The sequence below is a fragment of the Strix aluco genome, chromosome 21 (assembly GCF_031877795.1).
Source record: "Strix aluco isolate bStrAlu1 chromosome 21, bStrAlu1.hap1, whole genome shotgun sequence".
Classification (NCBI taxonomy): domain Eukaryota; kingdom Metazoa; phylum Chordata; class Aves; order Strigiformes; family Strigidae; genus Strix; species Strix aluco.
Window position 1 is genome coordinate 8,468,935 of NC_133951.1, and position 25,935 is coordinate 8,494,869.

At 52.0% G+C, this 25,935-nt stretch overlaps 2 protein-coding genes and 1 long non-coding RNA gene across 4 annotated transcripts; 1 reads left to right on the top strand and 2 right to left on the bottom strand.

The window, feature by feature from the left end:
* Positions 1 to 4,935: 4,935 nt before the first annotated feature.
* Positions 4,936 to 22,828, bottom strand: USH1G (USH1 protein network component sans). 2 transcript variants are annotated; one of them, XM_074847564.1, is made up of 6 exons: positions 22,793 to 22,828; positions 17,289 to 17,452; positions 16,875 to 16,970; positions 14,940 to 15,760; positions 6,048 to 7,289; positions 4,936 to 5,315 (listed from the first exon to the last, which is right to left on the bottom strand). In XM_074847564.1, the coding sequence occupies exons 4-6, from the start codon at positions 15,101 to 15,103 to the stop codon at positions 5,312 to 5,314; spliced, it is 1,410 nt and encodes a 469-aa protein (XP_074703665.1). In that variant the 5' UTR covers positions 15,104 to 15,760; positions 16,875 to 16,970; positions 17,289 to 17,452; positions 22,793 to 22,828; the 3' UTR covers positions 4,936 to 5,311. The 2 variants fall into 2 exon arrangements, with proteins under 2 accessions (XP_074703665.1, XP_074703666.1); XM_074847565.1 differs by lacking the exons at positions 16,875 to 16,970; positions 17,289 to 17,452; positions 22,793 to 22,828 and having other exon boundaries at positions 14,859 to 15,009.
* On the top strand, positions 18,378 to 24,437 carry OTOP2 (otopetrin 2). Its single transcript, XM_074847563.1, has 7 exons — positions 18,378 to 18,478; positions 19,103 to 19,540; positions 20,033 to 20,169; positions 20,785 to 20,843; positions 21,509 to 21,642; positions 22,096 to 22,985; positions 24,110 to 24,437. Exons 2-7 carry the CDS (start codon positions 19,135 to 19,137, stop codon positions 24,278 to 24,280), a joined length of 1,797 nt encoding a protein of 598 aa, XP_074703664.1. The 5' UTR covers positions 18,378 to 18,478; positions 19,103 to 19,134; the 3' UTR covers positions 24,281 to 24,437.
* LOC141933163 (uncharacterized) lies at positions 22,920 to 25,787 on the bottom strand. The gene is made up of 3 exons (XR_012626014.1): positions 24,576 to 25,787; positions 23,396 to 23,560; positions 22,920 to 22,967 (listed from the first exon to the last, which is right to left on the bottom strand). It is a non-coding gene; the product is annotated as an uncharacterized LOC141933163 (long non-coding RNA).
* Between the last annotated feature and the right edge of the window lie 148 nt (positions 25,788 to 25,935).

Here is a 25,935-nt window from a genome sequence, read left to right on the forward strand (position 1 = left end):
AGGAGCCTGGGGGGTCAAGAGGGACCAGGGATGTCCAGCAACTGGGGACAAAGATCAGGTGGTGCCTCTACTTGAAGAACACTTATCCCCAGCAGCACCCTCAGTGCTCAGCAGGATGAATCCAGACCAGTGCCATGTACCTGGCCGCAGCCACATCTTCACCCCAACTCATAGTCCTCAGCTATGAGACCTTAAAACCCTCCCTCTCTCTGTGCTGTCAGGGAAGGTGCCCAGGAGAAGACGTCTGGCTTTTCCAGCTCCACACAATGCCATAGCTCCCCCTTAGCCCCCAACCCACCCAGCCTGAGCACCGAGGGACTCGGGGGGGCCTCGCAGCAGGGGCAATTCCTTGCATGCTTCTGCAGGAACAGCTCCATACCCCTGCTGAGGCTGGAAAAGGTTATTACAGCCACAACCCCACAATTACAGAGCAAACCTGCACTCTGGCCCTGCACTGAGCCCCGTCAGAGGTGCTGACCTGCTCCTGATGCTTATTCAACAGCAGTCAAGGATTTTAGCTTAGCACGCAGCATCTCCCTACCCTGCACCTCGAGCAAACAGCCTGCCCACACCAGGTGCTGTGGGGAGACCACCAAACGCAGATGGGCCTGGGGCACCGGTGACACCCCACACCTTGCTCTGCCCCAGCTTCCCCCCAGGGATGCTCAGTGCCATCTGCGGGGTGCTCCTTCAGTCACCCCAGCTGGGAGCAATCCGGGGTGACGGGTGCTGGGACTGGGTACTGGGGAGCTCACTTTGACCCTGAGACACTTGGTGGCAGAATCCACAGCATCGCCTGATATTTTGCTAACAATTATGAATTGCACGAAGCAAATGTAGGAAATAATTCACCCTGTTAATACCTAAAGCCAGCATTAAAAGAAAATTACATTCCATTTCTTCCGCTTTCCTGGCCTGCTTGGCAGCTCTCTCAGGGGGACACACTGAGCCGTGTCCATGTTGTGCCTTTTGGGGTGGTTTGGTTTTGGGAACAGCCATGGAGGGTCCCAAAAGCTGTTGCAAAGCCCCTGCGAGGTGCTGCATCTAACCCGGGCCGTACCAATGCCACATCCAGCCCTGCACTCAGCTGCTGGGGGAGCGGTGGGGGCTCACGGTGCAAGGTCATGGCAAAGCCGGGGTGTGCCGCGGGTGCTCTGCATGGAGCCCCTTCCCGCTCGCCTCCATTCCTGCCACCGCACGTTACTCAGCTGCTTGGCCAGGAAGTGAATCCCCGGCGGGATGGGCAGGAAATACTTAAGCAAGTGGTGTGCAATGGCCTGCGCTGGCCTGGCAGGTCCTGGACCCCAGCGTCACCCTCTGGTGTGGGCACCGTGGCCGTCACTGGCTCCGGGTGAGGATGGAGGAGAGGAGCATCAGGCAGAGCTGAGGAGTAGGTGCTCCTGCTTGACAGAGTTGCCTCCCTGTGGTCCTCTGTACCTGTAGAACCTACCTGGTGTCCCACTGGCAATGTCTCTTCTCAGTTCCCATGCCAGCCCCACATGGCATGGCAACCCCAGAGTTCTGCTGGCAGCCTAGGGGAAGCAGCCATGTCCACCCCAGGCCAGCCATGGTACTGCCACTGCACACCCTCGGTCACCCCCAAAAACCTCCCCTGCCTTCTCCATCCTCCAGACCACAGTCTGGGAGCCCAGCCAGCTCCTAAGGATGGGGAGACAAAAGCACCTGAGTGACAGCAAGTGCCGACACATCCCCCTTGTAGCAGCTGCATGGGGATAAGGCCCAGGTCTTGAATCGGCATCACTTTTGTGAGTGATGCTCCTTCAGTCGAGGAGCCGGGGCCGTCCGGCTCAAGGATGGGGTGTCTATGCCATGGCCAGACCACTGTCACGGCCCCTTGGCCTCACTCTGCTCCCTACACACCACCTCCTGCACCACTGCACTGTCTAAGCTAAACCCAGGGAACTGGTTTTGCTGGGAAGCCCAATTTAAGATTGGCACAGGGCAGTTTGGTGTTCGTGGCTTGGGGCATTGAGGGACAATCACCCCCAGGCTCGCAGGTTCCCTGCCTGGGAGATGCTGCCACTCGCTGCCACAGCGCCCGCAGGACCTGTGCTGTGTCCGACTGCCCAGGCGCCGCGGGCAGGTCCTGCCACGGGCAGGTACGAAGGCTGGTGTTTGCTCACTGGCAGCACCGGCTCGGGGAAACCTGCTGCCTGGCTTGGTTTCTGTTTGGGAGGGTATTTAAGGGTGTTCTCCAGGGTGTGCCAGCCCTGGCCTCCACCCTGCTTTCACAAGCGCCCTCCCCGAAAGGAGTTTGTTGTTCTCAGCTGTGGAGCAGATACGATTAGCACCGGCGAGGTTCCCCCGCAAAGGCCGTGCTGCTGACGGGCAGAGCAACAACGGGGCCTGTCTGTGCTGAGGACATGGGGACAGCCACGTCCCCTCCCCGTGCCCAGGGCAAGAGGAGCCTGGTTCCATCACGAGCCTGGTGGGATGCAGCAACCCAGCCGGCCGGGGGGAGTTGGAAACTAGGAGATGTCTCCTGGGCTGAGGGGTTCAAACACCCTGTCCTGCAAGGGCTGCGTCTCTACGCTTCATGGGAGACAACGTGCTTGGAAACTGCAGACCAAACCCAAAGCCAAGTAACATGCACAAGCCCAGAGAGCGGGTGCTTGCTCTGGGGCTGCCGGTGCCTCTGACAGCCACCCCCGTGCCCACAGACTGTCCTCCTCACCCCACCTGGGGCAGCTGTGGGCCTGAGCCCATCTCTTGGGCTCTGCCATGCTGCGTTGGTGCCACAGCTCAGTTTTGGTCTCTCCCTGCGGTCGTGGAGGTGATCACATTGGTCTTGAGGCTCACCAACCCTGAGTGGCATTTCTGGACTTGGTCTTAGCTGCGCGGGGACGTGTCCCATGGCACTTGGGTACCATCACATCCCCAAACCTTTTCACTGGCTCTCTGGAGGAAAGACAAGCTGGGAGAAGGGATCTCTGTCAGCATCAGCCCAACATCAGCAACTGCTTGGGTGCTCCTAAGCAAAAAGGCAAATTTAGAGAGTGTGCAAACCCCAACTGCCTGGCAGCCCCCAAATACCTGCTGCAACCCAGTACCCGGCCTGTGAAAGGCTCCAGCAGGTGCCAAGGCAATAGATCCACTTCTCCCTGTCATCCACCGGGATAAACTGGTCCCCACTGCACTGGAGTGACAGTGATGTGAGCCAGGGGAAAATTTTCCCCTCCTGTGTCCAGCACAAACCCAAAGGCAGAATTCATCGCTGGGGGAATTGGAGCTGGTTTGTGGCAGGCAGCTGGCACTCTGCCAGTTATCCAGAGCCAGGGCAGAGGGCTTGGGTGAAGTCACACACATGCATGAGGAAGGGGGTGAATTTAGCCACCGTAACCTCACCTGAACATTGGCCTTAGGTTACAGGTCCCGCTCGCAGCAGGACTCGGTGGCCGTCCTGCTGGCCCACATCCCTGCTGCCTCACAGGCCCAGTGGGTCCCATCCTGCTCTCCCAGACCCGGTCCCGGCAGAGGGAGCTGTGACATTAGCACGCTGAGCCACTGCTCTCCCTGCAGGGACGGCAGCCCCAGCCTTTGGAGAGGGACCAAAGAAAACAGTGCTGGGGCCCCAGCACCATGCAGCCTTCACAAAGAACTCACTGACTCAGCACATCTGATCACTCGCCCTTTTGCCTAGAAATCAAGCCAAGAGTTATACAGAACTTGTAATTTCAAATATAAAAGCACTTTTATATCACATAGAAAAACTTGTCAGTTTGCATCCATACAGAAAGATCTTGGACCTTCAGCGCAGGGGTGGTGTTTAGCTGATGCCAGAGCGTCTCTTGTGTGCAGTGGCACAAGGCTGGGACCCCACAACTCTCCTGGTGGGGCTTCAGCTACTTGGGGGGCAGTAGGACAGAGAGCCACCTTGCAAAGAGTATTTCTTGCTTGCAAAGAGGTTTTTTCCTCCCCTACACACACACCCCCCCAGGGCACACACAGGCAGGGAGCAGCAAAGCTTCTCAGCAAACAAATCCCCATCCTCCAAACAGCAAAACCACAGCCTCCCCAGCTCCGAAGGGATGAGCATAGTCCAGATCCCAGCCAGAGCCGGGGTGAGCACATACAGACTGCCAGGAGTCACTGTGCTCGGGTCATTCCTCATCATCTGCATCCTTGAGATAAGGCTGGATAAGCAGTACCAGTAACAACGTGCGGCATTTCTCTGATCTGGTAGTTTGCATCACAGCCTGAAGAGGCACGTTGCCAGCACCCCATGGCAAGGGGCTGTTGACTCTCTCCCATTAGGATATGTCACTGCCCAGGTGCCCATCCTGCTGCTGTGCCCCAGGAACCCTCCTGCCACCCAGGAGCCATCCATGTATGTAAAATGGTGCAGTGGAGCTGGGAGCTGAAAAAAGAGTACAATGGTCAGCAAGAGATGTGATGGGTCTGTGCAGAACACCTAACACTAGGGTTCAGAGCTGTGTTTTGAGCATTGATGCACCAGGGATACTTGGAAGAGGGTCTGGGCTGCAACCCTGAAAAGCTCATGGAGGCAAAAGTCAGGGTCCTTCACACACAAACTGCTGATGAAGCTCAAGTGCCCTGGAGAGATGGGACAGAAACCTTGCCTCCATGGGACAGCCATTTGACCACTGGAAGGCCACTATCGACATGTTCAAACCACTGTATTCATTTCAGATTGTTGCCCTCAAGACAGCACAGACTGGACTCACGGACACGCTGAGCACCTGCGGGCTAAAGTCAGGGCTGGCATGTCTCAAGCTGAACAACCCCAAGCTACAGTAATCAAAACTCCCTTCCGAAAACACAGCAGCAAACAATGCAACCAAGAACAAGGAGAGAGACCAGGACTCCCCATCCTTCCACTTCACCAGCCCAAACCCCAAATCAACCACTTGCTCAAGAAAGAATGGATTGTAATGATTTATTTTGGGTCCCTTTGAAAATACCATCACGTATCGCCTTCCATTCATGGCTTCGTGTGGTCTCTCAGCCTGTGACAGCACAGTGTCCTAGCCAGCTGTGCACCACACCTCTTCCTCCAGCGAGCAGGCAACCATCATCCCTTCGAGGTTGGCAGGTTGGAGCTGCCTGGTCCGATCTCAGCAGTCGTCCCTCCGTACCAGGCACCGCCTGGGAGCATCGCACAGACAGGGAACAGAGTGAGGGAACAGGAGGGCAGCCCAGAGGGACTGGTGGGGATGGCTGTAGCTTTCAGCTGCCCCAGGAAGGGAGTCTCTGGCTTGTGTTTTCTGGCAACTTAGAACTGGGTTTGTTTCTTGATCATTAAAAAAAATAAAATAAAATGCTGCTGCTGCTATCTGCAAAGGGAAAGAGAAAAATCTGTCAGCACCTGGAGGATCCAAGACTGAGCTGTACTGAAAGCCTGAAAAACCAGCAAGAAGCACACAGATATTCAGAGGCTGGGAAGCACAAACAACACAGTGGATTGGGGTGTCACTGGACGTGACAGTGGGGAGACCCACACTAGTGCCTTCCCTTCACCTCTACAGCAGGCACACGGTCCTTTGAACCAAACCAACCAAACCCTGGAAACACCATAAAACAGCAACAACTCCAACCCAGATATGCAATCTCCAAAGGTCTGAGTAAGATCTGAAGCATTTGGGGAAGGATTCCCAATGCCACTGGGCACTGCCGTCAGCCTGCTCCCACCAGGAATTGTGGTTGATTTCTTAATGCCTTCAAAAGGTGAAGAGTCAAGACAAGCCTGAGCGTGGTTGAAAATCTCAGCTACAGGGACTCAGAAGAATCAGACCACAGAGCAGTCTGCATTCATATAGGTTATGAAACAAAACAAGGGCTTCATGTCCTGCCCAGCCACATCAGAGCTGTTGAGTAATGAACTAACACTATTGCCACCTCTCCGAACTCTCATCGTTTCCACACGAGCAGGAATTTGCCCACACACAGAAGCACGGAGGTTACCTGGACTCCTACTCTTCCAAGTGGATTGAAAACAAGATCTTACATTATCCACATCTCCACCTGCTGAAGGGTTTAATCGCTCAGAGGCCCCATCTCCTACTTACAGTTCAGTGTCTACAATGACATCTGGCTTCTCCAGAGTTTGTCGTCTCCTCTGGATGGCATCCACAATCTTTTTCCTGGGGCCCAATGGAATATTGATGCTCTTCAGGTCATTGTCTGAACATAGCATGAGGGCCTCCAAGTCAATCTTTTCCTTCTTCAAGATGGTGATAAACTCAAACATGTGCAGGGAAGCCAGAAAAGTCTCCAAGGGGCTGGTGTCTGGTTCATCATCATCATCTAAGCCCAGCTCCACCTCATCCCAGGGTAGCTCCTCCGCGTTCCTCTCCTGCAGGCTGTTGGCACTGCCAATGCTATCGTTGAGACTTGGCGAGCGCTGCAGGCGGCTCCGCAGTTTGACACCCATCCCGTCTGCGTTGTCTTCACCCAGCATGCCAGCGTCCTCCCGGCCGATCCCAAAAAGCCCGCCGCTGACGTAGTTGCGCCGGAACACCATGGTGCCCAGCCCGGGGCGGTTGAACAAGGAGTCGTGGCCAGAGTCGGTGCTGACTTCCGAGTGGGCCGAGTCCATGTGCAAACCCGGGTCACTTATGGCACGGGAGACAGTGTCTTCATCTGTGAGGAACATGTCTCTGATATTACGCCGAGTCCACTCCTTGGGGCTGGCGTATGTGCCCTGCTTCACAAACATGACATCATTCCCCAGCTGCAGACCAGACAGAGACCGCACGCTTTTCCTCCCATCCTCGTAGATCTTGAACGTTCCATCCACCTGCTTCTTCTTCTCTAGCTTCTTTTGTATTTTCGTCTTTCCCTTGGCTGTGCCATGGATGGTGGCTTGTGAGTATGGCAAGGAAGTCACCATAGACATGTGTTGGAACTTCTTGCTTAAGGTGCTACTCGAATAGCTGGAGAAGCTCATGGTATCCGAATTATCTGACATCTCCTTTCTGTACCGCTTCTCCATCCTTTCATGGTGCTTCTTCTGCAGCTTCACACAGTCCTTAATCCTCCGCTCTGCGTCCCGAAAGGCCTTGTCCTTCAGTTTGCTCACCAGCTTGGGGTTAAGGCTGCTCTGCTTGGCAGCAATAGAGTCCAGGTATCGCACACACTCCATGTGCCCCTTCATGGCTGCCATGTCCAGTGGGGTGTGGTAGTCATTGTCCAGGCACCAGATGTTGGCCCCAAAAGAGATGAGGAAGGAGAGGCAGTTCAGGTGGCCATTGGCTGCTGCCAGGTGGAGAGGGGTGTTCCCCCAGATGTCACATTTGTCTGGATCGCCCCTAGACAGCAAGAAAATCAACTGGTTAGCATGCAGGCATGGCTGACAGACTCTTCTCAGACATTCCCAGCTGTGCAGGGCAAAATCAGTTCCATGAACTGTTGCCTCCTCAAAATATGAAGCTACACAGCTTTGGCCCCTACAGCTTAATTTTAAGCAGGTCTTCTGGAAGGGTGCACCGCTGACATGGAATCACATGTCTGACATGCAAGACTGTGGTAATTCCCATGACTTCAATTTAGCTCTCAGGAGACATATGTTCCTGCACCAAATCAGCTTTTGGAGGGAGGCAAGCCACATTCTGGATAGCCTAGAACTGAGATATGGGGCTGATTCCAACTCAGACCTTGAGCTTGTTATAAAATTTCAAATCTCAAACATCTCATTAAATTCTAGTCAGATTCTATCTTCAAATCTTGGCTTTATTCAGATTCTGTGGAGAGACATCCCAAAATCCCTCTCTATACACCACATCCTGTGTGGGACACCATGGGGTCCCACCATGATGGTAGCACCACCATGAAACAGCCATCCTCAGCAATGGTTCTGAAACCCACCAGCTGCTGCACCTTCCCACCCTCCCATTCACTGGTGCCTGGGGAAATCTGGGGCACAAGAGGGCACATTGTCAGTAGAGAATAAGAGCAAAGTTGCTAGCATCGGCATTGGGGTTGGGGTTTTGTGGGGTTTTTTGCTGTACTATGTACTACTTGGTCTCGATTGCATGGCTTGAAGCGCATTGGTATTAGCACATCCTGAGAATCCAGTTTCAGAGAAAGTGGAGATTAGGTTTCTGCACTCCTCAAGAGCTGGACACTCGACTAATGCCATTAGCATCTCTTCTCACACCGTGCTGGCCCCTACCCCAGCAAGCTGCTGATGGGGCACAACCGCTTGCCCACATCTCCTGCCTCCTGTGACAGGACGGACACAAACTTAGGATTCAAGGGAAGTCTGTCCTCCTGACGCTGCTCTGTATTTGTGATCTGCTGAAACAAGAGATAGTTCACACCCCTCCTGGCACCAGCCTTCGCCCGAGCGCGTGTGCTAATGATATGCAGCCAGCAGCAGTATCTGTCAACAAGGCGCTCTCCCTTTGTGCACATGGATAAGGCAAAGCCTTTTATTAAGGCTGTGCAGCTCCACCACCCTTAGGAGCAACTCCCCGTGGGCAGCAGGGCTCTGGCTCAGCACTGCTCCTGCCCATTTCCGCACCACCCTTTCAATGAGCTCTAGAGGAACCAAGCACTGCCCCTCCACCACGAAGATCTCAGCCCTGGTGACACCAGGAGTCTGGAAGGCAAATGCACACTTCAGACCTTCAGCCTGCGTTACTTTACTCCTTGCTGCTTTAGGACCTGTGTTGACAAGAGCTGGGAGCAGCAAGCCCAGAACCCTCTCCCAAACCCCACGTGTTCTGTGCTACAGCTCGTCTCACTTGAAAGAGTCTGAAAACTACCTCAGCGAAAGAGCACGGAGATCACAGGAGCTGAGGGACTTCTTTTCCCTGCTGCTTTGCATCTGCACCACTAGCACCCATGCACAAGACCCAGTAACAGCCCGGTCCAGCACATTCACCCTCCTGTACTGCAGGCAGGCTCATTGCTGCCCACTCTGGACACTGATGTTCAGGGAACAGCGGGGCTGGAGCAGAGCAACGCAGCTGGTGTCATGACTAGTTTGCAATCCTCAGGCTTTGCCAACATCTCAGCTATGTAGTACTGAAGGGAAATGATTCTGCAAAAGGCAGAAGCAATAAAAACAGTGTCCAGATGTTAAGCTGGAGATTATTTGGACCCAGACTGTGGGCTTTCTGGCTGTATTTCCTGACAGCTGCTATGAGGTGTGCTCAGCTTTCCCCTTGTGGCAGCATCAGCAGTAGCTCCACATGCATGTATTTTCACAAAATTTTAGAAACTTCGTAAGTACAACTTTGAGGCTGCTGGCAAATTCAGCAAGTTAGTCAAAAAGTTCAAAACTGTGTAAGGGCCAAACAGACCCACAAACCCTGGACTTCTGTATCCAGAGGCTTTGACATCTCATAGAAGCAGAGAAAGGCTTCAAAGATGGGTGCTAGGGAGAAGGGCATGAGATCACAGGGCTGAGGAGGTGTGAAGCCAGTAGAAGGAGAGGAGGAAGCTGCCAGTACTGCGACAATGCGGAGTTTCCAGGAGTGGTATCTCCCCAGCACTCGCCTCTACCCTTATAGTGACATGTCCAGGCTGGGAAATTCATGGGGAGGATAAATATTTGATGAATTGCAAGAGAGGAGTAAATTATTGATGGAGCTGGATTAAAGAGCCAGTGAAACTGGAACTGCTGGCGCTGTCGGTGGGACTCCAGCGCGTGGAGGGTTGTTCGTTTGTTTACATGTGCTCTGAATGGGCACATGTGTGCCTGACATGTGCGGGCAGATGAGCCAGGGCACCATGAGGGTCCCAACACGTACATGGACTCAAAATGTGGACAGTGACTTAGCAGAGGACTCACTAGAAATGATCTTGCTCCCCAAGCCAAGCGTATGGATGCTCGAGCCATAAAGTACCTCTCAGAGCCCATTCTCCTGTCTGTCTGGTTGAGGTGGCAAAGAGCGAAGCCAGGGAGGTCTCAGTGGATTCATATTTAAAGGTCTACTTTCCTTGTACTTTTTACTACCTCAGAGAGTAAGTGAGGGGAAAGAGCATCAAAACCAGCTTTCCCTAGACATTGCCACTGTCTAGAAACAAGAGTATCAGAGCAAAATTAGATCTCTAGGTCCTTTTGCCCTATAAATGTCTGCCGCAGGCGCTAAAAATGCATCAGAAGGAAAGAAGAACAGCGACTTGCAAAGTAGAGGTGTTTGATCTGGCACAGATAATAAACATGAGGCCCTCCCTCTGGCAGGTGTCTGTCCCAGCAAAACTTCACCTCCAGGGCGCTGCACACGAGGAGATGCTGACTGCAGGGTCCACTAAGTGGGAACGTATTTTAATAACAGGTGTGAAGTGCAGCACTTCTCAACTTCAAAGCGTTTTCGAGTGCTGAGTCAACTCCTGTAATAATCATTATTAAAAACGCTGTTAATTGAGCCCCTTAGGTGGACGTGTGCATCTCCTGAGTCATTGCTTTTGCACTGTGACTGGCACACTCACTCCCTTCCTGCCGGTTTTTCCCCTCCACTTCTCCCATAGGATCCCAATTAGTCGGGGAATCCAGTGGCACTTACATAAGTCCTTCCCTGGCTGCACGTGTGAAGTTCCTCTGATAGCAATGGGCTGGCTCACCCCCTGGCTCGTGGGTGTGCGTGAAGGATCGGGCCCTCAGACCAGGAGCCAGCTGTGTGCAGAGTGTCTCTGGCTGCCATAAAATATTTTTAGATATAGGAAAAGGAAAAAACCATTTATGGCTTGAGAGAAAAAAGCCCACCAGCTTCAGCATAGCCAGTCAGGGCAAGGACCCAAGCAAAGCCTAGAAATGAGCAGAAAAGATGAGGTTTTGGACCCAGAGTAGAGCCTTGGGTTCTGTATCCCAAGCTTTATCCAGGTGGTGGTAGGTCAAGGATTCAGCTTTTCTCCAAGTTCAGATCTCCCAAAATCCAGCACAGATGCTGTAGGTGAGGTTCATCTCAGGGCTCTCTGCCTCTCGTAGCAGCAAAAGCTGGGCTAGCAGCTGGCGTTACTGGCGATCATTAACGCTGGCTGTGCTGTGGCAGTGCCTAGGGGCATGTATCCTGGCTCAGCACGCCACCATGCCCAGATCTCAGGCTGACTCCAAGCAGCCAGCTCAGGTGCCGGAAGCGACGAAGCTTTGACAGTGCTCCACCCTGCTCCTTCACCTTCCCAGCAGGTCACCACCCTGGGAAAGATCCCCACCAACACGGCCACGCTGCTCCTGGCACCCACGTGGCCGCCAGCCCTGTGGCGTGCAGAGGATGCACATCACCTTCACGTGCCTTGCTGCAACCTCCACTGCAACCCTGCCCCAGCCAGGGTGACGTGACTCCCTCAAGTGGCTGGGCTGATGTCAGGAGACATCTCATCCCCTCTAACCCACTGCTGAGCCACCCGCACCCCTCTGCCGTTAACACCCAAAGCATCTGCGACCCCCATTTTTGTAAGAAGGGAAACTGAGGCACATCTCTGCAAAGAAACGTTGGGTGACAAAGCTGACTGCAGACCTGTCTAGCAGAAAGACACATCCTCACCTCTCCTGTGGTCCACTCCAAGGCAAGAAAGTCCTGGCTATTCCCGGACAAGGCTCCCAGACTTGTGGTTAACTGGAGCTGGACTGATGCCCACCACTGCCACAGCAGTTCATAACAAACCACGCTGAAGAATTACTGCCTCTGAAAAGCTGCAATACTAAATGCCAGTTAGCCTGCCTTTTCCCAGCCATCATGTTAATTGAGTTTGCTTCCCTCACTGGAGTCCAGTCAGGAGGAATAAAAAGGCTTTTTGTGTTGCAAACAAGAAGGATGAGCCACTGCTGATCCCTCCGACTCAGACTCTCTCTCCATCCCCATGCAAAGGTGGCACGGAGGCAACAGCATCACTAGCTGTTACGGACAGAGCAATAAGTCTGCTTCGTTAGCCCTTCTGTGTGGGTTGAGAGATGAACTTTCCTCAAGGATCCACCAACAGATTTATTATACTTTCTTTCCCCCTCCCCATTTCAGCCCTACACCACAATCTGCTGAACATACAGGCGTATGAATGAGGCTCCTTCACTGATGACAGAGCCTAGATAATCCTGAGTGTCCATTAGCTTGGCCTGCTGTGGGGCACAACAATCAGAGCTGTGATTTTTGCCCCCAGCAGCCCCCCTCCCACAGCTCTGCTCTCTCAGGGTGCCTCTGGCCTCACTAGGACATTTCATAACAGCCTGGCCCCAGCACTTAATCTCCCAACTTGTCTGGGCACCAGTACCACTGCCCAGCACTGGCAAGGAGAATTCAGTGTTTCTTGCCGCCCCAAGACTCTCCCATCACCCTCTGTGCCTCGGCATCCCCCTGCAATGCAGTTGGAAGCTAACCAGCCCCCTCAGACCCTGACACTGCCTCCCACCCCATCCCTGCATGGAGCCAGCCCAGCCCCAAAGCCTCCGCTCCCCCAGGCACTACCCCATGCTGTGATCCCACACTCTCCTGCCTCGCAGTGCAGGGGCTCTCAGTGCAGAAGGAGGAATATTTTGACAACAGAAGCCAGAGAAAAATACCCTGACATTTTAGGATACTCAGGGGTCCTCCCTCTTGCCTTGCAATTGTTATACTGCAGGTGTAACAGTAACATATCCAACACAGAATTAAGTTTCATCTCTGAACAAGACTTAAATACCGTTGCACATTGTCCTAAGCACTAGCAGAAAATTACAGGGTCTGCCCACGGGCTCTCCTGGGTCCTGCATGATTGCCCCTCTCTGGCACCCCTGTCCCCAGGCTGGGGCTTTCCTGCCTCTCGCAGACCCGAAGCCGGCTCCAGGGAGCAGAGGTGTGTCTGCCTCTGCCCCGAGCTGAGCGGCAGCGTGAGGAGGTTTCACGGATCTCTGCGTGGCCCTGGGCGAGGATCTGACACATGAAGATGAATGCACGGATGAAAACGCATCCTGCAGCCCCACAGACACACACTTCACTCCACCATCCATCACGTAAAGGGCACTGGGCTTTTGCCAGGCTATTTTCCCTGTCAGGAACAAATGTATATTAGGCTGTTAATTAAACAGCAGCCAAGCTGCACTCGGACATAATTGAGCCCTCGAGGACCTTTTAATCTGATGTGAATTTATAAAAAGGGCCCCTCCATGGCTAAGCAGCCCTTGGGCTTTGTGGGGAGGCAGAAACTGCTGGCTTGGACGTGTGGGTTGGTAGGACAGGCAGTGGTGCTGCAGGGTGTCCTGTGATGGAGGCAGGCAATATAAGGAGATATAATGATATAAAGAGATGTAAAGTCTTTGCGCTCTTTGGAAAGGCATTCATCCATGGTGTGGGCCTTTCAGACTGACTTTTTGGCCATCAAATAGTCTTTGGAACCATTTCTAGCTCTGGGGTCCCCATAGCTCCTGCCCTTGTCTCTCTGGCCCTGGGTGGCAATTCCTCTCATGGCAGGAGCTCAGAGCAGGTTTCTGCTGGGCACATTCCCTCCTGGGAGGTACACCGTAAGTCACAGAGCCCCCACCCAGGGAATCATCACAGGGCTCTCAGCCCAGGAGCATCTCAGGAGGCACCAGTCAGAGCAGTATCTTGCCCTCTCCCCTCTGGACTCTGAAATCATCTTCTCCTGACCACACTCCTATTGCATAAGGCACTCAAGGACTTCTCAGAGTGACTCTGTACACAGCCTTTCTGACCTCAGGATCTGAGAATTAAATGCTTTACCACAGAAGGACAGCAACGTGTGTGGGAGCTCTGCCTGTAAGTACAGCTGGCCGGGGCCAGGGGAGCCGGCTGAAGGTTTTGTACAAGCAGACCAGAGTATCAGGAGATGTGAGAGCCCAGGAACAGGCACAGTGGAGATGCAGCTGATCAGGTACAAGAACTGCAAATGCAGCCCAGGCTGGGCGCAGCAATTCCCTGCTTGGGACCTGACGGCCTCACCGAGCCCTGACCCAACATGGAGAAGCAAAGCCATTTCAACAAGGCGTGATGCGCATCCAGGCTGCTGACCTCAGCACTATTCCTCAGTCTTAGAAAGAAACAAATCAAAAGCAGCACCACCAACAACCTCTCAAGAAAAGGCAGAGGCCACCCCACCTTGGATGCCTTTAGATGAGGTGCTCAGAAAAGCTACTGAAGCAGAAGGAAGCACTGGCACGTACTCCCTTGGGAGGTTGGTACGAACAGGAGAGCCAGTACTGCTCAAGAAAGAACTAGGTATGGCAGATCTTGCCTTAGCACACACCTGCTTGTGCGGTTCCCCCAACACCAAAATGTAAAACCCCCCAGTCTGACAAGTCCCCTCAGTTCCACTCCCTCCTCTCCACCACATTCACGCTTACAGAGCCTGAGACCCTCAGATTTGGCAGCCCGGGGTGAGGTACTGAGAGACACATCAGCATCAAGCAGCTCCTGTGGGGGAGACTGAGCTTAAAGAAATCTGCTCTTGGGGAACCTGTTTCTGAATTTTCTGGGCTCCAGGTGCATGACAGGCTGCCCAGGGGTCACATATTGAGACCTTGCTTTGGGTAAAACAGACAAGTGTCACCTACTTGCAGCTGGCACTGCACACATCTCTCTGTGAGCATTTCTTGGGACAGAAGGAGCAATTATTCCCTCTGCCCCCTCATTTAAAAAGGCTTTTATCATGGCAGCAACCCGATGGGCTTTGCACTTCAGCTCTGCCTGTCTTTACAGGACCTGACACGGGACTGCAAAGCACTTGCAGGGGGGATCCAGCCCCACCTGGGGAGCTGCAGGCAGGGTTTGCGGCAGAAGCAGTTACAGGCTCAGAGAAGATGGAAAAACACAGAGCAGTTATCAGGAGTGTTGGATTAGACTCAAAAGAACCACAAGGAGAGAAAAACAACAGAGGGGAGGACAGGAGCAGGGGTGTTATGGACAGAAGCCATCGTTTTGTGGGGCACCTGCACCCACACTGACCTGCAAGCAGGGAGGGGGGAGAGACGGGGTCCCAGCTACTCTGTCCCCCAGGACCAGCACCGTGCATTCGCCCACGCTCACCCTCTGCTGACAATGAGGCGCAGGGCGTCCAGGTTGCCGTGGTAGGCGGCCCATAGGGTCGGGGTCATGCCATCCTCGTCCGGCGAGTTCAAGTCCTTCTTGGTGGCTTCCTTCAGCAGGTCCAGGTAGCCGTCCCGGGCTGCTCGGTGGTACTGGTCATTCATGGTGTGGAGTGGTCCCTGGGCGAGCTCATGGGTGCCCAGGGGGGCTCAGAGGATGGGCATGGACGTGGGGAAGGGGGAGCTGCCAGGAGGGCCCAGCTCGCCTGGCTCAGCGCCGCCGTACCAGGACACCTGAGAAGTCCTGGCCGGGGAGGCAGGAGCTCCTCCAAGCCCAGCCAGCCAGGCTCTCCAGCGCTTCCCCTGGGTCCTAAGCATCCTCCGGCCCTGACGGCTCCTCACGACAAACCGTTCATGCACCAGCTCCACTGCACATTAAAAGCTCCCATTAAGCAGCATCATTGTCAGGCTCAGCCAAGTGCTATGGGCACAGGGTCGTGCAGTGACAACTTGCCAGGTCTACATGTCCCCTAAGCAGAGCAGGCTGCCAGAAAGGCTCATGGGCCGTATCCTGCCCGATACTCCTGCATGCCCCTCGCTGTAGCTACCCCATCTCGAGTGAGGGTCAGCAGCAGCCACAGGAGGAACCGTGGGCTGATGGGGCACGAGCCCCCCACTGCCTCCACTCACAGCCCTGTCAGAGCAGGGCAGCAGGTGGGACCTGGAGGGGTGCTCCTGCTCCGTGCAGAGATGGCCGAGAGCAGCTTGGTGACTGCCTCTGATTTCAAAGCAACACCGGGGGTGTTCACAGCTCAGTTTTTCCTGGTAAAAAAACAAAAAGAAAAAAAGATATATAGATATATACATGTGTGTATATGTGTATATATAGACATACACATGTATATATCTATATGTATATATATACATGTACACACATGTATATATCATGTATACACATGTATACATATATATAGGGAGATATATACATATCACTATATATATATGTCACTAGGAAGACAACAGCAGACCCAGTCACCATCCCTGCCTGTGCCCACAGGACTCTACTTTTCAGGGACCTGCACAACAAACTGCACAACAGGAATCCACGATAACCTAAGTAACTCATACAGGCTGGAAAAATTCCTTTCCTCACTCCCTCTCCCTCTTTGGAGACCAAAAAAAAAACCCCCCAAACCAAACCCACTCCTGTCTGTAGCTCAGTACTATGAGGTGCTCAAGGGGCAGTGTCTGGCCTCCAGTGCCTTTTATGATGACACAGAATTTCTGGCTGGGGTGAGCCCTGCAGGGAGCTGGACAGCCCCAGGCAATGCCTCCAGTGCAGGATTCCCGGGCCCCAGGCACCCTCTGCTGTCAGGAGACACAGAGCCAAGCCTGGATGATGACCAAAGCACACAGATTTTGCAGCACATTGCGCCCAACGGTGAATCGTATCCCCTGGGACACACTGTCAGGGAGGAGGATTTTTCTGGTCCTCCTTGTGCGTTTTGCCTACCACGTCCTGGCTCTGGGGATGGAGATCTCCAAGGCTGGACCCTGCGCGTCTGCCACCATGGCCCTGGGACAGCACACGGGGTTTGGAGAGGGTGAAGGCAGACCCAGGAGATGGGTGAGAACAGGGAAAAGAGTGCAAAACTGGGGAAAGACTGAAAAACAGCAGCAGAGAGGGTTAGAAGGTAACGAGCAGAAAGGAGGAAAACCAGAGAGAAACACAGCTTATTTTTGTAAGCAAAAAAAATGCCCCAAGACAGCAAGGTGGCCCTAAAGCAGTCCCTGGTGCACCAACACAAGCTGCAGTGATTAACCCCTGGGTGACCAACACGAAGTCACGGTCCCGGCTGCCTGGGGACACCTGTAAGTGCACCAGAGAGGGTCTGCTCCCCACACGGTTTGCTCACATCGGCAGATTCACACTCACCAGCTCAGCCTCCTCGGGAGAGTCCTCATGGGATGTGGTAGACATCGAGGTATTTGCCACTGTAATCCTTCCAGGTGAAAAGCAGCATAGTAATGTCTGCAATTCATTACTGAGGTTATTTAATGATTCTTGTATTATTACTAATTAAGCTCATTATGCTGTATGGTGTCTCCCAGGGGGGATAGGGAGCATTGCCCAAGGCAGTAAACGCTCTTTCCTCTGTTGCTGGTTGTTAAGGACAAAAGAGGGAGGATAAATCAGTGCATTTAGTCCAGGGGGACTCTTGAACCTCTGGCCTCTGCAAACCATCACCATTATCAGCTCAGATTCATGGCATGGGGGGGCGGGAGGGGGGACGTGTATCTGTGCTTCCCCTGGGAAAGGCTACAGACTGAGAAAAGATCAACCACTCACCCCAGAGAGGAACGCCTAAGGATCAGGGCAGAGCCAGTACTTGTGGCAGCCGGCTGGTGGCAGCACGGGAAAGAGGCATGAAGGTCTCCCTGGGCTGTACAGTAGATCCTGAGCGCTCTCCTTCACCATCCCTCGTAGTTCGGTTTGGTGCTGTTCCTGTAGTGCTGCAAGAAGGAGCACGGTGGTGAGCAGGCAGGAATGGGACTGAGAAAATGCACAGCAAAGAGCCCATCTCTGTGCTTGCCCCGGAGGAGGCAAGCAGCAGGGACATCTCCAAAAGAGGCGTCCTCATGAAGGAATAAAACTTGTCCCCGTCCACTCAGAACTGCCCTGGGTCCCCCTATCTCCCCCACCAAAATATAACAGCTGGGGTAAAAGAGATCTTGAGCAAAAACTCTCCCCTCACCTGGCAAGTGCTTGAATCCCATCTGCGCTGTGGTTTGCAGTGTGACTTCCTTCTCCTTGAAAGGAGAGAAGTTAAGCTCCTGAGGGCCAGAGAAAGGTGATCCCACCCGGAAAAGGCAAAGGCAGTGCATCAACAAAGGGGATCACAGATGCCAGTCCCCAAATCCTGCCCTGCTGTAACGCTAAACCTTCCTCATTGTTGCCACCATGGGTAGAAAAATTGAGCTGCCCTTGGCACTGAATAGATACAAAAGCAAATTTCTTCCTTTTCCTCAAAAGCATTCCAGACATAGAGCATACTTATGGATGGGAATAGTACAGGGTGAGGCACAATATTTATTGTGCTCAGTTAAGCAGAAAGCCAAGCCCAAAATCATCAGCAAAGATAAGTTCATCACCTAAACCACCTTCTCTCAAGGGAAGAGATCTCATGTGGGTAGGAAAGATGGGTTTGACAGGGTGGCTTTGCTCTATCTGTGGTGACCATGACCCTGCCACCGAGCGGTCTGTGCCATGCTTAGCAGTGCTGTCACCTCACGCCCTCCCCGGGTAAATAACCCTTATCTCCTCATCTCTCTCCTGTTTCCCCAAAATCAGCTATTGCACAAAATGGATCACATGAGTTTCTCTGAGAAGCCCATGAAGCACTCCTGTCGGCTCCAGACATGGTATAAATCACAGAGACATCCCAACAGGTATAAATTCTTCGGCTGACCAAGCTGCAGCAACGGGGAAACTTCTCAGACTGGCAAGAGCAGAGATTTGGATCCCAGGCACCAAAACAGGTTGGTGGAATGGCTTTGTTTGAATAGTTACTTTGCCTTGTTTCATGCTTTTTGTTGAGAATCAATAAGTCCCTGGCTTGGCACAGGCAAGAGGCTTTAGTGGGAGTGACAGCAGACATAGCTCACATCCTTCTTACAGGAACTGGTATAAACCATGATGTGATGCTTCAAAGACTCCCAGGGCTTTCTTACCTTTCAGCGGCCTGTTCCTCAGCCAGGAAGTATGACATTTTCTTCAGAATGTTTAGTAGTTGACATTTAGAAATCAAACCACATTGGCCATTTGCCCCAGGATATTTGATCCTGTAAGTGCTTTCCTGGTGCTTTTCCAGTATCTTGCATCAATAAACACCTAAACGCTGTGTGACAAATTAGGCATGCTTTGTTAAACTGACCTGGGATCCCCCCCATGCAAAAGCATCTTAAGCAAGAACTCAGCCTTCAGGGAACCAGGAAGAGAAAGGTTGAAAATGAGCTCATCCCTCTTCTTGCGCTCCCTTGTCTCAGCCTTCCCCGTTCCTCTGATACGTCCTCTCCTCCTCATCACATGTTCTGCTTTCGTCCAGCCCTGGACTATTCAAAATGAAGTGACGCCTCTCATTCATGGGGCTCTCCTCCCAACAGCATTAACCCTCAGCTAAAGCATTAGCTGAATCATGACCGAGGAGCCCGTGCGGAAGGACAGCGAGATCAGACGCCCCAACTCCAGCATGGGCTGTGGACACAAGGATGACAAAGCCAGCCTGGCTTCGAGCCAGATAGCATCTTTCAGCCACCAGCCTCATCAGCCCCCCTCCACTCCTGCCTCCAAGGAAGTGTGGAAAAAGGGTGGCCGCATGTTCTCCATCCTGCTGGCTGTGCATTTAGCCCTGCTGGCCTGCACGCTGGTGAGCAGCGGGGCTTTTGAGAAGATTGCCGTGCATGACTATGATGTCTTCTTCCTGCTGACTGTCATGATGCTGATAGTCATCATATGGATCATCTTCTACCTCGTCGGCACCTCCCGCTGCCCAGATGCCATCCTCTGCAAAGACTCCCACGCTGGGCCCATCTGGCTGAGAGGTAGGAGCTCTCGGGGGGGTAGGGCTGGGGGTGAGATGCAGGGTGGACAGTTCATGGGGGCATCAGTTCTTTCGAGGGAAACAGCAATCATCTGGGGTGTAGTCTCCTCCCCTCTTGCTGGGGCTGGCACCATGCCCTGCTCCTACTTAGTGGAGGGAGTAGGTTAGCTCCTACTCCCTCCACTGGGTTCACTGCCAGGTCTCCCTTTATCTGCAAGGGCTTCTGGTACTTTACACCGGGTTCCTTCCCAGCCTTGCCATTGCTCTTGCAAGAGCTGTGAGTCAGACTACAGGGTTGACTGAAAATCCATTCCAGCTAAAATTATTGTACAATTCTGTTGGTGTCAAGATAATTTGGGTGCTGGGAGAGGAAAAACACAGGTAGAAGCAAAGCCTCTCCATGACAATAGTTCCTCTTCTTCCTCTCAACTATCTGCATTAGCCCACATATGCATACATCTGTCCAACCACAGATATTTTGGTTCCTCAACAGGAGGCCTGATCCTATTTGCCATTTTCAGTCTTGTCATGGATGTGTTCAAAATTGGATATTACTCAAGCTTCTACAGCTGCCTGTCTGCAATCAAAATAATCTACCCCATTGTGCAAGCAATATTTGTGGTCGTCCAGGTGAGATGGTCGTACTCTGTCTCGGGGATGGGTAGAGAGACAGAGCCACCAGCAGAAGAAGCTCTGATCTCATAGACATAGTTCAACTCCACCAACAGCAAATGCAAGTGGTTTAACTCAGCCCCTGCCCAGCTCATATCACCCTCCAACCACAACTTCCAGCTGCAGCAACTCGCTTTAAGGCACTGATTTAGACTTGTTCCCACCCTGTGACATTTTGGCTTATGCCAGGATGGCTTGTCACAAACTCTAAGCAGCTCCCATCCAGCCAAGTCTCCTCTTCCATGAAGAACAGAGGGAGAAGGACAGGAGGACTGTCTTGCAGTTTGAAGTCCTCCACCAAGGAGGGAATAGGTCAGATAGGGACAATTTAGACAGGAACAGGGGCTGGCCACGGGCAGAGCAATGGCAGTGGGACAGGGCAGGAGGAACAAAGAAAGAACAGGCTACATCCAGCAAATGGCCAGGATTATGGGCTAGTAGGCTGGGCCCAGATGGACCCAAGCGAAAGAGGCTCCAGCTCACTCTCTGCTGAGCAGGGAGATCTCTGCTTCAGAAAGATGTGATTTGCTTTCTTGCTTTGTTGGAAATAACTTCTTTTCTTGCCCCTGCCAGACGTACTTCCTGTGGATCTCTGCCAAAGACTGCGTCCACGTACACCTGAACGTTACCAGGTGAGTAACGCCACTCTTTGAATCCCACTGGCCCAGACGACCTGGGCCACCACAAACCTGCTGCACTCTCACACAGTTAAGATGCAACAAGGGGATAAACCCAATTCCCTTAATGCTGACCAAAACTAAACCTGCTCAGTCTCCAGCTAGCCTTAGATCCCAGCTCAAGCGGTTGAGGTTAATGACCTGTGGATCTAGCAGGGTTGGGATTCAGTTCAAGAATACAAGCATTACTCAAAGCAGATTAGTATTAAATTAATAATTAGCATTAAATAAAATGATTCATAGCTGACTTTTGCTCCCCTGGGGAAGGCAACGATGCAGTGGGCAAGCCTCAGGCTAAAACAAGATCTTGTCCACTTTTGCAAGACTGGATCCTCCTGGAGACCAATCCAGACCTACTAAACTATTCACTATTGAGAAGCTCTTCCAACACCAACAAGAGGAATCAGGCCTTGCTAATCCTCATGACTACAAACAAAAAATAGAAAGAGAGTGAGAGCAGCAAAGCAAGGGTCAGGATTTCTAGCCTTGACCACTAGAGCCCTTGTACCACTTCAGGCAGCTCCCACAGTCCCTCTGAGCACTTGCACATCTATAACATGGATGGGAGCAACATGCTCTGGAGCCATTGCTTTAATTTCATGAACCTTCTTCTTCTGTAGGTGTGGCTTGATGCTAACGCTGACTACAAACTTAGCGGTGTGGATGTCAGCAGTGACAGATGAGTCCGTTCATAAAGCACATTCAAAGTTGAAGAAGAACATGACAGAAGAAATCTTCAGATGGATCCTGAAAGGTAATCTGCCCATTTGTGAAGCCATCCGGTCCAGGGAGGGAGCCCATGAGGTAGAAATTGTTCTGCAACTCAGGTTTTATCCCTTTTCAGAAGGCCTATCGAGAGCTGAAGGTCTCTTTAACAGAGCTGATATATTAAAAGCCAGGTCTTAATGTTCATTTCTTAACCTGTATCGCAGAGGAGTCTGAAAGGTGGAGGGCTCTGTACAAATGGGATGGGAATGAAGAAGGAAAGGAAAAAGAGAGATTTATCCGGCCACCTAACTTCTTCAGGAAGAACATGACCATCAGAAAGCTGAGGTTGAAGCATCCTTGTTTTCAAAATGGTCACATATTCTTCTGTCCTTGGTCTTGTTTTTCACTCGCCCTAAGTATCCAGTTCTTCAGGGCTGCTAATGAGTGCTGGCTCCTTGTTTTAATACCACTGCATCTACGTGTTTTTATCTTGTTTCAGCGGGAATGAGAAGTAGCTCAGCCGAAGAATGCAATTGCAACAGCCAAATCTGCCAGATCTTCAAGAACGGCTACTTTTGGCTGTACCCCTTTAACATTGAGTACAGTCTCTTTGCCTCTGCCATGGTCTATGTCATGTGGAAGAATGTTGGACGCTTCATAGACCACCACTCCCACCACATTCACCGCCTGAAGTTCAGGCTCTTCCGAAGGACCTTCTTTGTAGGCATCGTGTTGGGCCTCATCATTCTGGTGAGTGGTTTGGGAGTCCTTATTCTTTATGAGGTGCAGGTAAATTCCAGCACTGAATCCATCAAGAAGAGCCAAGCACTCACCATGTACTATATCTTCAACATTGTCTGTCTGGGCCTGATGTCTCTGGTCTGCATTGGTGGCTCTGTCATCTACCGGTTTGACAAGAGAGACATGGATCGGCACAAGAACCCAACCAGGACCCTGGACGTGGCCCTGCTGATGGGTGCAGCCTTGGGGCAGTATGCTATTTCTTACTATTCCATTGTGGCTATTGTAGCCAGCACACCAAGGGACGCTATCAGCGCACTCAACCTCACCTACGCCCTCCTAATGATTGCTCAGCACACCTTCCAGAACATCTTCATTATCGAAGGCCTTCATCGGCAACCCCCCAAGGAAGACCACAAGCACAATTCTCACCAGAAGGATCTCTATGGACTCACCTTTGTCAACATCAATGCAGTGTCCCTCCGTGTGCCCGACAGCGGCAGCGCCTTGGCCCCTAGTGCTGCCTCTGGCACTGAGGCCATCCATCCTTCTGACCTTGTGCGGTCCCTCACCGCCCCCAAGAAGATGAACTGGAGGAGGAAGTTCTTAAGGGAGATCTCCATGTTCCTCCTGCTGAGCAATATCATAGTGAGTACACGCAGAGAGAAGAGTTTGTTACAGCGGGGGAGAGGGAAGCAAGCACAAGGGAGAAGTGTCTATGAAGGAAAGGATGTGGCCCATGCAAAAACAGTCCTTTCTGTGCTTCTGCTATACAGAGAGCACATTTACTTACATTTGTATGTGCAGAGAGCTGGGATTCCTTTATCACTTAAAAACAAGAGCAACTGCCCTGGAGTTAAGACATTTTGGGCTATGCCAATAGACCTGTCACTTATCAGCACAGTATCAGACAATAAAATCGGTGGGTACAAGAGAAGAATCAGTTTCAGTATTTTTATTGGGTATTAGCGGATATGTAGAATAGCTTATTAAAAGAAATAAACTACATTAAAACTTTCCTTTACACCCCCAAAGAAAGGATGTAAAGTGACAAATACCTGGGGTGAAATCTGGGTTTTCTTGAAAAATGGCAGCATATCTCTTCTCAAAACCCATGGCCTAGGAGCCCAAACACAGATCCCAGTTGCTGTGAGGAGAAACTGGTCACTGGTAACTCCAGTTGGGGTTCCCACTTTCACGAGCAGCCAGGGGACCGCAGTTTCCTGCATAAGAAACGTAGGATTACAGCTGCACCTCCAAAGCAGCCAAGCACATGTTATGTGTCTAGAGAACTTCCAAATCCCCAGCTAGTCAGTCACATCACGTCCTCAAACTGATTTTACACATAAGCTCACAGAGAATGAGCTGACAACCCCCATGCAACCAGATATGCATGCTGGGTGGGCTTCTGAGCAAGACACACACAACCAAGCCTGGGGAGACCAAGCTGCTGCCAGCTCAGCCCTACCCAGGCTTGCTCCATCCCAGGAGTCTGAACAGGTCAGATTCATACTGACACACAATATGCTCAAGTTCTTCCTCTGGTGAGTGCTTCAGCACTTGGTTCAAGCTGGTGTCTGAGCATGATTCGAAACTCAGCTTAGGGTACAACACTAGATCATACTTGATCTTAATGTAAACACAGACTCCTGGCATAGGTCCCAAGCTCCGAAGGTCGCCCTTTTCCCATCTCTCGGTAGCTGTAATTGCAGGTGCTTGCTGTACAACACACCTTTCTCACTGCAGTGTTATTTTCCCATTTCTTCAAACAGCTCTGGATCATGCCAGCGTTTGGTGCCCGGCCGCAGTTTGACAATGACACAGAACTGAACTTCTATGGCGATTCCATGTGGCCGGCCATTGTGGACATTTGCCTGCCCTTTGGGATCTTCTACCGAATGCATGCAGTGGCCAGTTTGCTGGAGGTCTACATCATGTCCTAAAGAACTCTCCCACAAGGAAGATGAGATCCTCCTCAACCAATCCACCTTCTTCCTACCCCAGGGCTGGGGGACTGCCCAGATGTCCTGAGGGGTCCCCAGCACCCCTTGAATCATGTCCCCTTGCAGTGTCAGGGCATTTATGAACCGTTAGTGAAGATCATCCAAACATAGTCCAGATTTTATTTTTGCTACTTGTGTGTGGATGTGCATGTGTGTGTCCGAAGCTCTTAAAGCTTAAAAGAAAAAAGATAAAAAAAGGAAGGTGTAATTACCCTTGGTTCATGAGGAGACTCACCTTCCTTCTCAAAAGCCTGTTCACTCCATGCCACTGATGTACTCCCCAGCGGGTGCTCGGCACCCTCGGACAGTCAGTGCCTGCCTGCATGCAGAGACCCCGCAGGTACGAGGGGCTAACGCAGGCGTGGAAGGCAAAGAAAGGGAAACCACTTCAACTTCTGGTACGGCCAGTCGGAAATCGCTCCCCTGCAGAGATGTGAAAAACCGGTGACCACCAAAGGCTTTGGGAAACATTTTAATCTCTCCTCTCTCTATTGCCCATTTATGTTGGCCCTCTTGACCCTTCCCTGTATCAGTCCCTGCTGTTTTCCTTCCTCTCCAGGGAGGCACCACTGCTGCTGAGTGGGTTTGCTCACTGCAACCTCCTCTTCCTGAGGGCCAGGTCGTCTCTACAGGAGAGCTGTGCATGTGGTGCTGGGCTGACCTTGATACAGGACTGCTCTAAGCACACTTTTTTCCCAGTTTTCCTGAATCAGGGCTTGAGAAATATAAAGATCATATGGGCAATACAGTTTGGGGAATGATAAAGAGATTTGTTTTTCTTTTTTCTTTTTTTTTTTTAAATAGATAATGATTTTTTTAATATATGAACATTTTTGTACGTGAAGTTATTTATTGATTTTCACTGCAACACTGAACTCCTGAAGGGACCTTCTGTGACCTACAACACAGAAATCAATCTAATGCTTTGGACAATTTGTTCTCCCATGCCCTGAAGGGATGCTTGCGCTGCACCCCCAAGCCTGTGCATGCTTGGAGGCTGTGAGCACAGCCCCAGCACCCAGGCAGCCCCCGTGCATGTAGCAGTGGGGCCCCAACAGAGATTTCTGGGTGCCTGCAGCTCTCCGTGAACCACTGTATGATTGAGGGGGCTTTCAGAGCAGAACTCCTGGGCTGCAGGAGGTAGAAATGGGCCCCTTTGCTGTACCCAGAGTCCAAGTGGAGCCTCAGAAAGCCCAGGCCGCCAGGTCGGGAGGGTGCATGCCAAAATGGCACAGCTGAGCTTTGTCTCTACCCTGAGACATCAGGGTTTACTGTTCCAATAAAGCATTTATTGTTCTGTCAGGGTTTATCATTCCAATAAAGAACACTGCAGAGGTGGCAAAAATCATCAAGCCTTTTCCTACGGATGTGTATGCATCTGCCAAAGAAAAAAAAAATAAATGGAAATCACGGTACTTGAAATGGAGTGATGTGATTTTCCACCCAACAGCCCAGACTGCCAGCCCAGGCTCACGTGTTTCAAACCTTTCCCCTCCAAACCTCAATCACCAAACCAGAAGGGACCAGTGCCTCTGGCTGGTTTGACACCAGCCTGCCTGCCAGCAGCCTTTCTCTGAGGCGGGTAAAAGATGGGG

Coding starts and splice junctions, on each gene's coding strand:
- USH1G (XM_074847564.1), bottom strand. CDS start 15,103: ATGAATGACCAGTACCACCGAGCAGCCCGGGACGGCTACCTGGACCTG. Junction 7,290..14,939: donor CGCCTCATTGTCAGCAGAGG/GTGAGCGTGGGC, acceptor CTTGCTGTCTAG/GGGCGATCCAGACAAATGTG.
- OTOP2 (XM_074847563.1), top strand. CDS start 19,135: ATGACCGAGGAGCCCGTGCGGAAGGACAGCGAGATCAGACGCCCCAAC. Junction 20,170..20,784: donor CAATATTTGTGGTCGTCCAG/GTGAGATGGTCG, acceptor TGCCCCTGCCAG/ACGTACTTCCTGTGGATCTC. Junction 20,844..21,508: donor GTACACCTGAACGTTACCAG/GTGAGTAACGCC, acceptor CTTCTTCTGTAG/GTGTGGCTTGATGCTAACGC.